The sequence below is a fragment of the Arachis stenosperma genome, chromosome 10, assembly GCF_014773155.1.
Source record: "Arachis stenosperma cultivar V10309 chromosome 10, arast.V10309.gnm1.PFL2, whole genome shotgun sequence".
In the NCBI taxonomy this organism is placed as follows: Eukaryota; Viridiplantae; Streptophyta; class Magnoliopsida; order Fabales; family Fabaceae; genus Arachis; species Arachis stenosperma.
Genome location: NC_080386.1, coordinates 122,525,721 through 122,541,160, shown reverse-complemented (window position 1 = coordinate 122,541,160; position 15,440 = coordinate 122,525,721). Strand labels below are relative to the sequence as shown.

General features: G+C 35.1%; 1 protein-coding gene across 2 annotated transcripts; it reads right to left on the bottom strand.

The window, feature by feature from the left end:
* Positions 1 to 18: 18 nt before the first annotated feature.
* LOC130956340 (uncharacterized) lies at positions 19 to 6,650 on the bottom strand. Of its 2 annotated transcripts, none has more exons than XM_057883377.1 (9): positions 6,395 to 6,650; positions 4,870 to 5,116; positions 3,838 to 4,014; positions 3,007 to 3,099; positions 2,203 to 2,385; positions 2,003 to 2,105; positions 1,694 to 1,876; positions 816 to 1,417; positions 19 to 729 (listed from the first exon to the last, which is right to left on the bottom strand). In XM_057883377.1, the coding sequence occupies exons 2-9, from the start codon at positions 5,074 to 5,076 to the stop codon at positions 268 to 270; spliced, it is 2,010 nt and encodes a 669-aa protein (XP_057739360.1). In that variant the 5' UTR covers positions 5,077 to 5,116; positions 6,395 to 6,650; the 3' UTR covers positions 19 to 267. The 2 variants fall into 2 exon arrangements, with proteins under 2 accessions (XP_057739360.1, XP_057739361.1); XM_057883378.1 differs by lacking the exon at positions 6,395 to 6,650 and adding an exon at positions 5,251 to 5,624.
* Positions 6,651 to 15,440: the final 8,790 nt, after the last annotated feature.

Below are 15,440 nucleotides of genomic sequence, written 5' to 3'. Positions count from 1 at the left end.
TTCTCTAATATATAAATGGTAATTGTTTGAGTTATTTGTTGGGTCAACATAATGATTTCCAAGATTACCAACATATCAATGGCTTAGGCTTTGAAGCCTGAACTATCAATAGGAGAAAGAAACAATTCTAAAAAGAAATGGAGAAATTGACTATCACCTTAAATTTGGTATTATCAGAGTTGCAGTAACAAAGCTGTGCAATATAAACTCAACTGATGTTATCCTGTGTATTCTACAAAATATATCTTGTCTCTAAGTTAGATACTGTCAATCTCTCTTCTTATCATTCTCAATATATTCTTTTCTACTCTGTACTGCCACCCCGGAACAACCAGCCGACCTTCCCTCAGATGATGGAACATCAGAATCTTCTTTCTTACCCTTTGTTGGCATGCTTGATTCTTTAGGTGCCTCTGAATTCCTGTAAGTTCCAAACTCCAGAATGAGTTCGGATGAGGAAGAACTCCTGGCCTGCTCAGAGATATTGAAAGAGACAGGCTCCTGGGCTTCTGACATGCTTTCCTGGCAAATGTTTGGAAGAACCGGGAATTCTTCATTTGCAAGCTCAAATGACCTTGAATTGCCATTTGCATCAGGTGTCTCGTCGGAATGAACCTCCTCAGATGGTTGCTTTTTCTGAGGTGATTTGGGTGATACACTATGCTTCGCAGGACGATATCTCCTTGATTTGTTCCCCTTTATGCGCGTATCCCATTGGGAGTTATGAGCCTGCATGATTCAACCATGTTGGAGACGACATAGTCAGTTATCATAATGTAAACAGATACAGAAAAGTTTGACACGACAGTATATACCACGTCAGGTATGTATGTGCCAGTTCCTCGTGATTTTCCTGTTTCTTCAAAGCTGTAACTAGCTTGTGAAGCTTTCGGACAATAGAATGTCTGTGTTGAGCCATATACATCGGTCTGTGCTGGGGCATATACATCAATCTTTGTAGGGACATATACATCATTTTGAATTGGGGCATAGACATCTGTGCTTCTTGGGACATATACATCGGTGTGTATTGGTACATATACGTTACTACTCCTTTTATAAGACACGTTCCAGTTTTGCTGCGTCAATACCGCATGGATGTCAGCCTGAGCAGCTGATAATCGTGTGCTTGGATATGCAGCAAATGGCATGGCATGCTTACGATGCAACTGAACATAACGTAGAGCACCATAGTAACTTTCACAATCTCCAAGGAGGACAGATTCTTCAGATCTTCCAGTACCAAATGCAGGAACAGGAACTTCTATATCTGGCCTTTGTCCTTTCCCATTTCTGTCCAAAGTGTTCATGAAAAACCCCTCTAGTGCTGCACCCATCTTTTCTCCTGGTAGTGTAAGGATCTCCTTAAGTTTTCGGGCACCGAAGGATAGAGCAAATCTAATTCGATGCAAGTTTCCTGCAGGTAATAAGGTTGACGACTAAGCGAAAAGAAGTAAGCAATTTGAAAGAGTAATAGTTAAATATATGGACCTTCATGAAATTTAGTATAATTATTTAGGCATCATATATAAAAATTTATGTCACCAATAAATGTAAACATCTATAAAGTTGTTTGAGCCAGTGTTGATGCCAAGACCTTAAAATATCATGCAGGATGAAATCATCCCACAAGTAATAAATGCAAGCAAAAATATGCCTTGTAATAACTTGATGCTTTAGTGGCCCATATTACCTCGGCTGACGCTACGGCCTAGGTTGTTATCATTTCTTAGAGGATCCAAAATATTCATATGCTTGGTGGGAAATTCATGGGTTGTAGTCTCGTATGTTCTTGCTGATATAGAGCACATATCTCTGTACTTTCTCAGAAACTCTTTATTGAGCAAAAAACCACCCCGCTCACAGTCTGGTGTCTCTGCAAAAATCCCAATTAAAATCCCATAATTGGGATTATCAAGTACTGAAGATTAAGAATAAATAATCCCATCAAGTCATACATAAATCCAATTGCTAATGTGCTTCAATAACACTTATGACTTACCATTAATTTCTGGAAGTGAAGATAAGGCCTTAGGACCATCTACACTGACGTAATAACTTTCCCAATCAAATGCACTGTAGTAGTCCAAAAATCTGTACAGCACCTGCTTGCAGTAGCAGTCAGTCGGTTTATTCTTCACGTTTATGCAAATCAAAGTGGTGAAAGGACCAAATCAAAACTGATGCAAGATTGATTCATACCTCTAGAGGACCACGCACTGATGAATGATAACGATTGATAATGTACAAAACTAGTGTTTCCAACGCATATGTTGATAACAGGCCATGGTGTGCACCAAGAATTCGGCTCTCATAATAGCACCAAGCTTTGATTAAGATAATACTTCGTTTGAAAAGATGGTTTTTCCCAACAAGTTGGTCAACCTGAGATTTTTTCCCACAAACAAATCAATTAAAACTAGCAAATCATAAATATCAAAATTCAAAACAGGGAAATAGCTGAATTTTAATCAAATTTGGCTGAAAAATGTCGAGAGAAACAGTTAAGCAACAACCGTTTGCCAAGAAAATGCTTGGACAAGGAATGGAAAACAACCCAAGCACCTAAATGATTGAAGACAATAAGTTTTTTGGGAGAGAATTTTCTATGGGATCATTCACGTTGGTTCTAAGTTCTAATTCTGCCGCAGTGCTGCCCGAGAAACACAGTTAAAAGCAACCGGTACAACAGTGCAGAGAGGGAATCAGAAGTAAAATAAATATATAAATGCATATCATAAAGATCAGCTCAAAATGTCATAATAATAAAAACATTAAAATGGGCAGAGTGCATATATAAGTTCGATATAAGTGAGAGTTATGGTATGGCATAAAATTTCATATTCACTAGAAAGATAAGCCATTGTAAGTTCTCCCTTAATGATCAGCTTTTACATAACTGTAAAAATTTACAGTCACACGCAACCATGAAACTATCATATAGACCATATTATGAAGACATCAAACAATATGAATAGTCGTGACTTGGCTTAAATTAGACTTTACCTGCTCCAAAAAGCGCAGAGCATAGAGTCCAGCCATCTGATTGAATGAGATATCAACCGCAATATCTTTTACTGTGCATTTTACAACCTGGACCTGCAGTCCATCATCCAAACATCAAAATGAAGTAGGGGCATTGTACAAGCCCACCCTCATTTTCTTGTGCAAATTTCAACTTTAGAAAAATGAAGAACAGAACCAACTAGGTCAAAAGAGGTTTTGATACCATATTGAGGACCAACTATCCTAAAAGCATAAGGCATTAGGTAAAAGACTCATGAAACGAGATCACATCTAACATGGAGAATTTTAGTTTTTAATATCTTAAGAGAGACAGAAAACTGACAGTGCAGATACTCCTTACCAACATGATGTAACACTCCAGAAATAATGGATTACCTATGAAACTGTAAGAAACAGTACAGGTATTCTAGCATCTATCTAACAGGCAAAGGCACCTCTAAGTTAAACCCTGCATCTCTTGCTCTCTCTGAGGCAAAGGTACAAAGTTATTATCAGTTTCCTCATGTGTCAATGCATTTATATTTAGCAAAAGCAAGAAACAAAGGGTAGTTTACCATTCCCTCTTCAGACAAATAGAACCAAGCCTCACATATAGCATCCATCTATAAAAGGAATGCTTAAAATCTTATTAAGCTTATTCCATGAACACAGTTAATTAGTAGACAGTAGAGACTGACGTGGGGAAGATAATGAAGGCCTCAATAATTGAACCTCACAAGCAAGCCACAGAAAATAGAGACCTTGTATGGTTAAAACAATATCAATACATACAAAATGAACCAGAAAAGAATCAGAAAACTTGCTCTAAACCTGTGCACGTATATGCTGTACGTCTTTCACTTGGAATTCAGTGTTGGCACTGCTTTCAAGTATACTGAATACTGTTTGGGCCAAATCCTCCTCAGCATTTTCATGACCGAGAGCTGTCAAGTCAATATCCCCATCCGGAAGATAGGTTTTTAGTGGGACTGAACCAAATGTGAAGACCTGTAGCCCATAAAAGGGGTAAAACATTCATATGGTCACTGCTATAATAACTGTATATTTATAATCATGATGAAATCAACTTATTACCTAAAAGCTTTGAAGCTTTTAAATTAAAAGTAATGACAAGTCAACCAGAACCAAAAAGTAGGTTAAAAAAATCATCTATATTTGGAATTGAAGGGAAATCTTTTAAGAAATTGGGTCCAATGACTCTAATCCCCAAGTCAACAAATAATCTTAGGATCCACATGCAAAGTTTAGGCTGATAGGGAAAAATATGTTCAGGCGTGCTGCGAAATGGTAAATTTCTTTTAATAAGGAAGTGTACTGTTTAAGGGGAACTGAACAAAAATAGCATGGAAAGTTGAAGAGAAGTGGGTTCATATTGATCATCAGACTTGCAAGCTACAACTTTATCTTCCATGGTTTTAAAGGCTATTTTAGATATCGAAAACTAACGGGAGAGAAGTCAATCTAGTGATCTAAAGTAAGATAGCAGCATACAAGGGCAAAAAAGAAAAAGAAGGTTGCCGTAGCCTAATAATAATAATCAATTAAAAAAATGTACAATGACTTCTAGATGTAGAAAACAATCATAATAGAAAGTAACTGTTCTTAAAAGGAAAAGATAGGATAACCGAACATCCCTAAACAGAACAGAGATCAAAGAACATTCATAGGACAAACAAAATAGATCTGACGCATACGAATCACTTAGAGCAGCAAGCACTAAAAAAGAGACCCAACTAACTATGAGGATATAAAGCAATAAATTAAAAGAAATGGTCAAAGGTACTACACCAATAAAAATCACAAATATATAAATTTGGTAAAAAAAATTCAAAATATTCTAACCTCTGCTCCGTAGTAACCAGTAATCAGCCTCTGGACATATCCAATAATCTCCTTTCTATTCACCTCAGAAATTACATTTGGTTGGATTATACACAGTATCTCTTGGGCCCTTTCTTCAGCCATCAGCCACAGTTCCTCATCAATTGATAGCGGTTGTTCATTAGGCAAGGATGAAGGAAACAAATTTTCTTGTATATCTTCCATCATAGCTGCATATACCAGAACTCAGATATCTTTCTAATGAAACCTAGACAAAACCAGAAAAACACAAAATATCAGTATTGAATACAATCACTACACATAAAACAGCAAAACAGTACCCGAAATTGAAGATCTTTCATAAGAAAAGTTACGAAAACAGAAATAAATTAGCCAATATACATTCGTTTTTTGACCAATGCTAAGATGACAGATATGTAGCACTTAGTTCCTATCCTGAAATCGAAAAACCAGTGAGACTGTAGAGACGCATCACCGACATTCTTTCTTTTCGGAGGTACAAAAATTGGTCTAAAAATCATCCCCAAGACATGTCTCCTGTGTCTCTCTGTCTTTTAAGTAGATAAATTATCTTAAGAATTATCCCCAGATAAGAACAATTCTTCTAAGATTTGGTCTCAAGAGTCCAAACACTTCTATCCTAAAAGGGAATGATCTGAAATTTTATGGCCAAACTATCCATCACTCTTCACCAACCCAAATGCTTGCTCAAAGACAAAATGGAAAGAGAAAAAAATGACAAATAGAGCAATGACAAATATGGAAAAACAATTATCATGAGAAAAGTCAACAATGAGATGAAGTTTTCGGAAAGCACAAGCCTTTATATCACAGTTTACCATCATATTGTAACGCCCAAAGCATTTAACTTTATTAATTTCATTGTTATCTCTTAAAGAAATGGGTAAAGTATATTTTTTGTCCCTGAAATTTGTCAAAAGTTTCAAAAATACCTCTATGTTTTATTTTGTTTCAAACTTTCAATTTTGTCCCAAAAATCTTTTATTTGCATCAAATATACCCTGACAGCTAAATTTTCAAAAGATTTAAGATCAATCTAATAATAATAATAATATATAAAAATTATGTTTGATTTGCTTATGTTGAGGGTTATTCTTATGAAATTGTTGTTGAATTGATCTTAAATTTTTTTAAAACTTAGCCGCCAGGGATATATTTGATATAAATCAAAAACTTTTGAGAAAAAATTGAAACAAAATAAAATTTATGGGTATATTTAAAACTTTTTGCCAAAGTTCAAGGATAAAAAAGTATACTTAACCCTAAAGAAATTTAACGAAAAGGAAGACTTCAAAAGTAAAAAATGGAACAAGGATAAAAATCAATTAAATAAAAAATGTCCTAAATAATTGAAAGATGTGATCCTCATCAATAATTTTCAAACAAAATCTTGCAGTAAAAACATTGGTGATAAATTCATATCATATAATTCATTTTCGCAACAGTTACACAAACATGAACACATGGAGCAAAATGGAAAGAAAGGGAGGAGGAGGAGGAGTACCTGCCACAAATCACCACCGGAACCACCGTCCACCACCGCTGCTGCTCCTCTCCGTCGTCGCACCAGTACCACCGCGGTTCGCTGGCGCCGCCGCTGCCTTGGATTCGCGTCGCTGTCGTTGCCGCTTGGGGTCATGCCAGCGCCGCCGCGGTAGCGGCCTTCCTCTGCTTTCGTCGCGCCGCCGGCGTTCTACCCGTCGCCTCACCGTTCTCCTCCGTGTCTTGCTGCGCTTTGTTTCTGATGAGAGGCATTTACGGCAATTGGCCATTCACTTTGCCTCTTCTTCTTTCTTTTATGTATCTTATTTATTAATTAATTTATTTTTCTATGATTTTCTTGTTTTTATCTTTTAGGTTTTGCTAAGAGAATTAACAATTTTAAATTATTACCTTCACATTAAAATAAATGAACAATTTTAAATTATTAATTTCACATGAAAATAACTCTTTATTTTTTGAAATGTAACATGAGATCTAGGATTTTTCGATTTGTTGATATCAAGATACCGTCTGTCGATTCAATAGTCTCAAAACGTTTGGACCGTTAAATGGTCCCATAACAAAACATGTTTTTTAAATTTTTATTAACGGTTGAATAGTCCGTTTCTAATTTTAGATACAAATTAACCTCGTATATTTTATTTAATTATAAAAATTATTTTTTATTTTATAAATTATTATTTTATTATTCATCTATTATATTTATTAATAATAAAAAATAAAACAATAACGAATTAGATCTTCCATTAATCCTAATAACTTTTTGACAATGTCAATCGATTAAAAGTTTATCTTTAATCCATTACATCAGTCGAGGATTTTGAAATTGTCTTTCTTAAAAAATCAATCGATTGGATTAACAAAACAATTTATTGAATTTCAGGTTTCCATAACTCAATCGTTTTTATAAATTTTGAATCGGGCCGTGACTAATGGTTTATAAATCGATTGAGTTGTGGAAAACCTGAAATTCGATTGTTTTGTTAATCCAATCGATTGATTTTCTAAGAAACGCGATTTCAAAATCCTCGACATATGTAATGGATCAAAGATAAACTTTTAATCGATTGGATTGCCAAAAAGTTATTATGTTCAATAGAAGATCTAATTCGTTATTGTTTTTGTTTTTTATTATTAATAAACATAATAGATGAATAATAAAATAATAATTTATAAAATAAAAAATAGTTTTTATGATTAAATAAAATATATGGGATTAATTTGTAATTAAAATTAGAAACCGACTATTTAGCAGTTATTTAAAAACTTAAAAAATATATTTTGTTATGGGACTATTTAATGGTCCAAACGTTTTGAGACCATCGAATTCTTTGCCCCGCCTGTCCGAGTTTCTCATGAAGAAGTAGGGGTGGAAGACTCCTATGCTTAAGTTAACAAGGACTTTAAGCAGATTTTCAGTATATTAGAACATGAGTTATACTGCAAATGTCAGTGTATTTATAGTAAAGTTTGATGATTTTCCTGGTGATGGCAGTATTTTTATCTTATTTTATATTTTAGGAGTTTGTTCAGTTCTTATCTTTTAGAAGAGATAAAGATAGTATGAAAAATTTAGAAATATAATTACTTATTTAGATAAATACAAGCCGATCCTTTTAGTCGTATCCAACCTCTCAAAAAAGTAGGTATCCAATAAAAACCATTTTTTAGAATGGACCTTTTGTTTTTATTGAATTTGACTTTATAAATTAGGACAAGGTATCAACACCTTCTAACATTTGTGATTAAAAAAATTTCCATGAATTAAATTGGTTGTTAAAATTTATTATTATTATTATTATTATTATTCGTGTGTGTGAAACGTGTTTTACAGATTTTTTTTAACAAATTAATCAACTATTAAAATAATTAAAAATTTTAAACATAATAGTCAAAATAAAAAATTCATTAAATATGTAATCACTTTATTTTTATATTTTTATATGCATTTTATTTTTAGTTGTAAATGTAAGTTTATTATATTTTTATAAAATTTAATTAATTACTTAAAAAGTTTGATTATAAAACTAAATATACATTTTTTTTCCAAATAACAATGCATCAATTAAAAATACAAAAGACCAATGAGCTATCGCTTAAGTGTGTGTTTGGATTGGGTTTGCATAAAATTAATTTTATAAACTTGATTTTGATGAAAAGTAAGTTTGTATTAACGTAATTTATGTTTAGCAATCTTTATATCAAAATGGATTATAGTAAAATAAATATTGTTTGGATTATACTACTCAAAATTATTTTTATATGAAAAATTACTAAAAAGAGACATCAATTAAAATAATTTTTTATATTATTCTGTTATTTTACTTTAAATATTTAAATATATCTTATTAATTTATTTTATAATAAAGTTAATATTTACTTACTAAATTAAACTAACATATAAAAATTGACAAAATATATTTTAATACATAAAAACACTAATAAATATTAAATTAAAAGATAAAACACTAATGAAATACATAAAAAGAATATCTTATACAAAATTAGTACATAAGAACATTATTATTTCTACTGCATGTGATTAATAATTTGATCTCTAATCAAGTCTCGAACACGGTCTATTTCTACAAAAGAGCTAATGGTTAGAGTTTGATCTGAACTTTCATCAACATAACTATTATCTTCTCCATCAAAAATATTTGCATGTTCATATTGATTAAACTCAGTATCTGTTTCAGAATGTCTTCTAAGAAAATTATGAATAGCTATTGTTGCACACACTATCTGCACTTGAGTTTTAATTTTGAACTTGGGCATGTGTTGCAAAATAGCAAATCTATTTTTGCACACTCTAAAAGTCCTTTTTATTGTGCTTCTTAAGCTTGAGTGATAATAATTAAATACTTCGTTATGATTTGTAAATCCAGAAGAACGTCTAAAATTTGCAAGATGATAACGCCACGTTTATATGGACCAATATATTCTTTCGGTGTTGGATAACCCGTATCCACCAAATAATATTTACCAAATGAGAAAAAAAAATTAGTTACATGATAACCAAGTAAATATAGCTTATTTGTAAGAAAATGATAAAAATTAACCTGGGGGAGAATGCGAAAAATTTATGGTAGGAGTTGTAATAGCATTATCAAATACACGAGCATCATGCACAGTATCTTCCCATCCAGGTAAAGCAAAAATAAAGCACATGTCCCAATCACAGCCATTATATTTTGTGTTGGATATCCTTTTCTTCCAATAAATTTGGGTTGATCACTTGGGCTAACTACACATGGGATATGAGTACCATCAATTGCTCCTATAGCATTTTTAAAAAATGGCCAATATCGTTGGTCATTTTTTATTTTGCTATGAACATTCTCATTCTGAAACTTAGGATCCGATGGCTTAATATATCTAATAGATAATCTCAAGTAAGCAACCAATACCTTATAAAAATGTCTACTTACTGTCTCTCTAGAATGTTAAAACATTTCTTGTATCATCCTATTATCCACTCCATGACCAACCGTATTTAAGAACATTGTAACCATTTCTTGAACTCTCATTTGTCTTGTACATTTTAATCCTTGTTCAACTAATTCATCACAAAATAGAAAAAAAATATGTTTTTCCATCCAAAACATTTCATAACAACGAATGCCATGGCCACATAAAATTTCTTGCACCCATAAATACCCTATTTGTTCATTAATTTTGCATGGTTTTTTGCACAGATAATTGACTACATATTGACCAATTAATACAAAAATATTTATAATTTCATCTGTTTCTTCTTTTATAATGGAAAGTAATTTTGATTTTTAATGTTGTTCTTTTTCATACTCTTCAAATAAATATTCTATGTTCATTCCAAATTAATTAACAGAAATTAAGTCCTACATAAAAATATAAATAAATTCTTATCAATACTAAGCTAAGAAATAAATTATATATAATAAGAACAATAATTAAGTACCACAAACATTATATTATAAAATAATAAATAAACAACACACAAACTTTTTTATTGTCTTATCCTAGCATAACAAAAAATTCATGGACAAATTAAAATGGAGTATAATAATAACTTAATTAGTTTTGCATGAAAAACTCACAAAAAAAATTAATTTTGCATAAATGGTAGTGGATTATATGCTGCATGTTTGAGCCAATCCAACAATCTTTGCTCGTATCCTTGTAAGGATATAAACATTTCTCTAGCAGGTTTAAACATCATTAGTTGACAACAACAACTATGAAAATCGGGATCACTAGTGATCATTTCTATCTTTTGAATATCAGTCATTATTTTTCCAATAGATGCACCAGGTATTAAAAATGTAGATACAATAGTTGAGCGTGATTCAGATGCAGAGGCAATTCTACTTATTGCATCTGCAATTTGCTTTGAGGCAGGGACTTTAAATTTTTTTTTTATTGTTATTTCACAAACCACATCTCTCTTTCTTTTTTCCATACTCTTTTGACTATTATTTTCTTGAGAAGAGCTAAGATTTATGTGTTGAAATTCAGAACTAACTTCCACACTAGCACCTATACCTTCTTTACTATCTCCAGAACCATTCTTCTATATCAACGTAATCTTCCTCAAAGTATGGTCAATATCCAATTATCCATCACCATCTTCTTCTATGCCACTAGGTAACATCCCAGATGAGGGAGCCCAAGCAAACTTGTCATCGGCCATAACATCTTTAAATAATATAGTTAACTCATCTTTAAAAAGGAACCTTTTCTTCAATTCTTCTTCAAGGCTAGTAATGGAAGAATTTGTTGAGTATGCTATAAGTAGAGATGTGTACTTGAAAAAATTAAAGGTATAAAAATTCTCAAAGGGGTCATTGTAATGTGAGCAAATTAACAAAATAAGAGAAAAAAATTTGAGAAAAAGAAAGTGACAGAAGAGTGAGTATTTGGGAAAAAATGAGAGAGAGGGAGAGAGAGAGAGAGTGGGGGGGTGGAAAACACTGGGAGGGTAGAATTAGGCAATTTAGTAGAGATCCGAGGGTTTAGAATCGAGAAGAGTACTGTAGGTTGGAAAATGAATCGTTCTCTATCTTTGTAGATCATCTTCTTGAAGACATATCAAAGAGGGAGTTGTACCACTTGTTCATCGAATAAATGATATTTATCTCTCACGAAAATAAAAAATGGTAATATATACATTTTTGCATTCATCCGGTATACAACGAAGGGTGGAGTCACAAAAGCTATTGCGGAGATAAATAGAATGAGGCTACGAGGAAAGGTTGTTTCAATAAGAGAAGCAATGTATAGACGAACAAATGAAGTGGAGAATGTTAAGAGGCATAAAGTGGAGGGCGATGGCCGAAAAATTGTTCATCATCAATCTCAACATGAGGAGGGTCTGAGGGTTTCAGGGAAGAATATCGAAGAGCGGAGGAAACAGGAAGAAGCAGGGAAAAAAGAAGATCCACATGGCAATGGGTGGACGAAGAAGATGGAGGTTTATGTGGCAAAGGAGAATCTTAAGTGGCTACAGAGGAGTCTAGTAGGCGGAACGACAAAGACTATTGACTATAGATCCTTAAAGACTATAATTGGAAAGAACTTCCCTCAGGTTATACAAGTACGAGAACTTAGAACCTACAAAGCACTCATGACCTTTGACAGCGTTTTGAGTGCAGAAGAAGCTTACACGTTCAAAATGAATAACTTGCTGCAACTTTTTCATAACGTCTGGAAATGGGATGAGGAGTAGCGCAGTGAAACTCGAAGGTTATGGTTAGAGTACTTTGGGGTCCCTCTGCACATGTGGTCAGCAGAGACGTTGAAGATAATAGGAAGCCAGTGGGGAGAAGTTCATGGGTGCGACGAAGCCACGAAATCATGCCTGTTGTTTAGTATGGAACGGGTACAAATCTATACTCGTATTTTGGACACAATTAAAGAGTGGATTCACATCACAATTGGAACTAGTGCATTCGACATCCTAATTAAAAAGGTGGGACAAGAGAGTTACGAACGGGAATGTAAGTTTCGAGAGGTCGGGAGTTCTAATCCCTTAAAATCATGCGAGAATTTGGTTGCTAGCAGTTCAAGTACCATAGTGCCGGTGGAAAGCATGGATCTGGTGGTTGAGCTGATGACGGCGATGCCAAGGAAAGAAGAAGTGGATGAGGGAAGGATAGTAATTTTTGAAAACATATTGAATGAATGGAGTTATTGCAATTTAATTCAATTTCAAAAATCAAAAGAAACCGACGATCCTAATTTAGAAGGAAGTGCTGATTTGAAGGGATACAATGATTTGCTAATAAATGATGTTGAATCCGAAAATACTATTACTTGGGATTACAGCAAGGATGGGCTGAAGACAGGTAACTCTTGGAGGAAAAAAGGAGAGCAAAAAAGGCTTGTTGGATGGCCCAATAGAGTGTTTTGTGCAAATTATGCAAATGGAGGAAGTTTGAGCCCAACTAGCTTAAACAGAAGCCTGTTGCATACTGAAGATGCTCGACGTGGTGGGCTGGTGTTGGTGGATTCGGGTCGAGTCATTCCAAGTTGGGTAGAGCTCTCACCCACTCCTGGGCTTTGCGATGCTGCTCAGAATCAGGTGGATCAGGCGAATCAAATTCGGGACAGCGTGCCTGATTTGGTCGGCAACGGAGAGTCAGAACCGCGGAGCAGCGATGGGATTGTGAAGGCGAGTATGATAGCGGGCCTGCAACGGTAAAGGCGGCGCTTGAGCTTCGCGTGACGAGAACCCCCTCATGGAATGCACGATGGATAAGGAGAGCCGACTAGTGCTGCCGGTAGTGAGGTTTCAATCTCCAAGGAATGGTGGGCCAGGGGAGAAAGCCATGGGCAGACCTGTAGTGAGCCGGATAGATACTAGTCGTACTACGGACCTTCAACAAAGCTTTGTGAAGGATGGTAGAGACGCCATGGGTGACTGTATGACAGTCGGTGGTACGGGACTTGATGGAAGCGGTACTGGGACTGGGGCAGTGGTGGATACTGATGCCGAAAAATAGGGAAACAGTAAAATAAAAGATTTGGAACGGGAGGAGTAGATGCTTGAAAACAGGAAGACGTAGGAATTGGCGGTTGAATTAGGAGCAGTGCAGTACAATGACGAAGATGACATCATGGCCATTCTTCAAGAGCAGAACGAAGCACTAGCTCAAAAGAGGAGGTTGGCAAAGCAGAAAGAAAAGGCACGGAGATGCAGACCCAAAAAAATTGAATAAGGTGTGTAATAATGTTTTAAAATGATTTTTTAGCACTTGGAATGTTAGGTGGTTACGGGGTGTTAAAAAGTCGAGTATGGTGAAAGAATTAAAAAAGAAGCAAAAACTGAATATGTTAGGTTTGGTTGAAACTAAGATGCAAATTGTGACTAAGTTTGATATAGCTAATATTTGGGGGAGTGATGCTGTGGTGTGGGAGTTTGTAGGGTCGAAAGGCACGTCCGGAGGTCTATTATTATTGTGGGATGAATTGCTGTTTAAAATGAATAACTGTTACAAAGGAGAGAGATGGTTATGTATTGAAGGAGTCCTATCAAAAAAATAAATTCAATTGTGCTTTCTGTTTAGTATATGGTGCTCATACTAGAGTGGAAAAACTGGCTGTGTGGGAGAAACTGAGCTTTTTAGCCGGGATATGTCAAGTCCCGATATGCTACATGGGAGATTTTAATGAGGTTATATAGATTGAAGAGAGGAAAGATAAGAACAGATTAACAGCGTCTGCAGAAGATTTTAAGGCTTAGGTCCAAGATATGCAATTAGTAGACTTACCACTGAACGATCGCAAATTTACATAATTCAGAGGGCGCTCTTGCAGTCGATTCGATAGAGCTCTATTGAGTGTGGAATGGATTGAGGAATTCCCAGAGATTCGGTTAAAAGGTGGATCGAGAGGCTTGTCGGATCATTGCCCAATCATAGTCGAGGGTTCCAAAGTCAGATGTGGACCACGACCTTTTTGAAGTTTAGACTCTTGGTTTACACATGAAGGATTTTAAGAATGGTCAGGGAGGCATGGAGGAATCTTGGCGAGATGCTGTTCACAGAGAAACTGAAGGCCTTAACAATGCCTTTGGGGAGATGGCACAAGGACAAGTTTGGTGACATGGATAAGAAAATTCAGTGTTTTGAAGAGGAGACTAAGAAGATAGATGACATGACTGGTAATGGAGTGTATGATGGGACCGTAGAGGCTAGAAGGAAGGCGCTGGTAAGTTGTTGCAAGCAGTGGTATGTGAAAAAAGAAATACACTGGAAGCAAATGTCTCAATCCAGACATGCGAAAGACATGGATAAAAAACACTAGGTACTTTCATAACTTGGCATCGGCAAGAAGGAGGAATAATAGAATTGATGCTTTAGTAATCAATGGAAGATTGATAAGAAATCAAGCTCGGATCAAGATTACTATCAGAGAATTTTATAAGGATTTGTATCATCAAGAGAGATCGCCGGTCGTAGGGTTAGGGATGGTTTAGTAAATCGGATTCATGAAGAAGAGTCAGCAGCATTGGAGAGAATACCGACAATAGATAGAGAGGCAGTTTGGGATTGTGAATCATCCAAGGCTCCAGGAAGTGATGGGTATAACATGAATTTCATTAAAAAGTGCTGGGATGATATTGCTGTTGAGTTCACGTCAGCCGTGCTGGACTTTTTTCAGTCGTCAAGGTTGCCTACTGACTCGAATATCACGTGGGTGGCACTAGCACCTAAGTTCATTGGCACCAAGGAGATTAAGGATCTGAGGCCGATTAGCATGGTTGGATACCTGTATAAAGTAATCTCTAAAGTGATGGTCCAAAGGATGAGGTAAGTGATGCCAGGACTAGTAGGGGAGACTCATAGTGCGTTTGTGAAGGGACGGAAAATTCATGATGGAGCACTCATAGCATGCGAAACTGTACAATGGTTAAAGACGAGGAAGAAGAAAGCGGCGATCATTAAATTATACTTTCAGAAGGCATATGATCGGGTAAAATGGAGTTTCGTGGATATTGTGCTACAAAAAATGGGCTTTGGTTGGAGGTGGAGGGGATGGGTGAAGGAGTGTATTGGTACAGCCTT

Excerpts from the sequence above, each read along its gene's own strand:
- LOC130956340 (XM_057883377.1), bottom strand. The coding sequence starts at position 5,076 with ATGATGGAAGATATACAAGAAAATTTGTTTCCTTCATCCTTGCCTAAT. Across the intron at positions 4,015-4,869 it reads CTGGTTACTACGGAGCAGAG|GTCTTCACATTTGGTTCAGT; the intron begins GTTAGAATATTT and ends TATGGGCTACAG. Across the intron at positions 2,106-2,202 it reads CAGTGCGTGGTCCTCTAGAG|GTGCTGTACAGATTTTTGGA; the intron begins GTATGAATCAAT and ends TACTGCAAGCAG.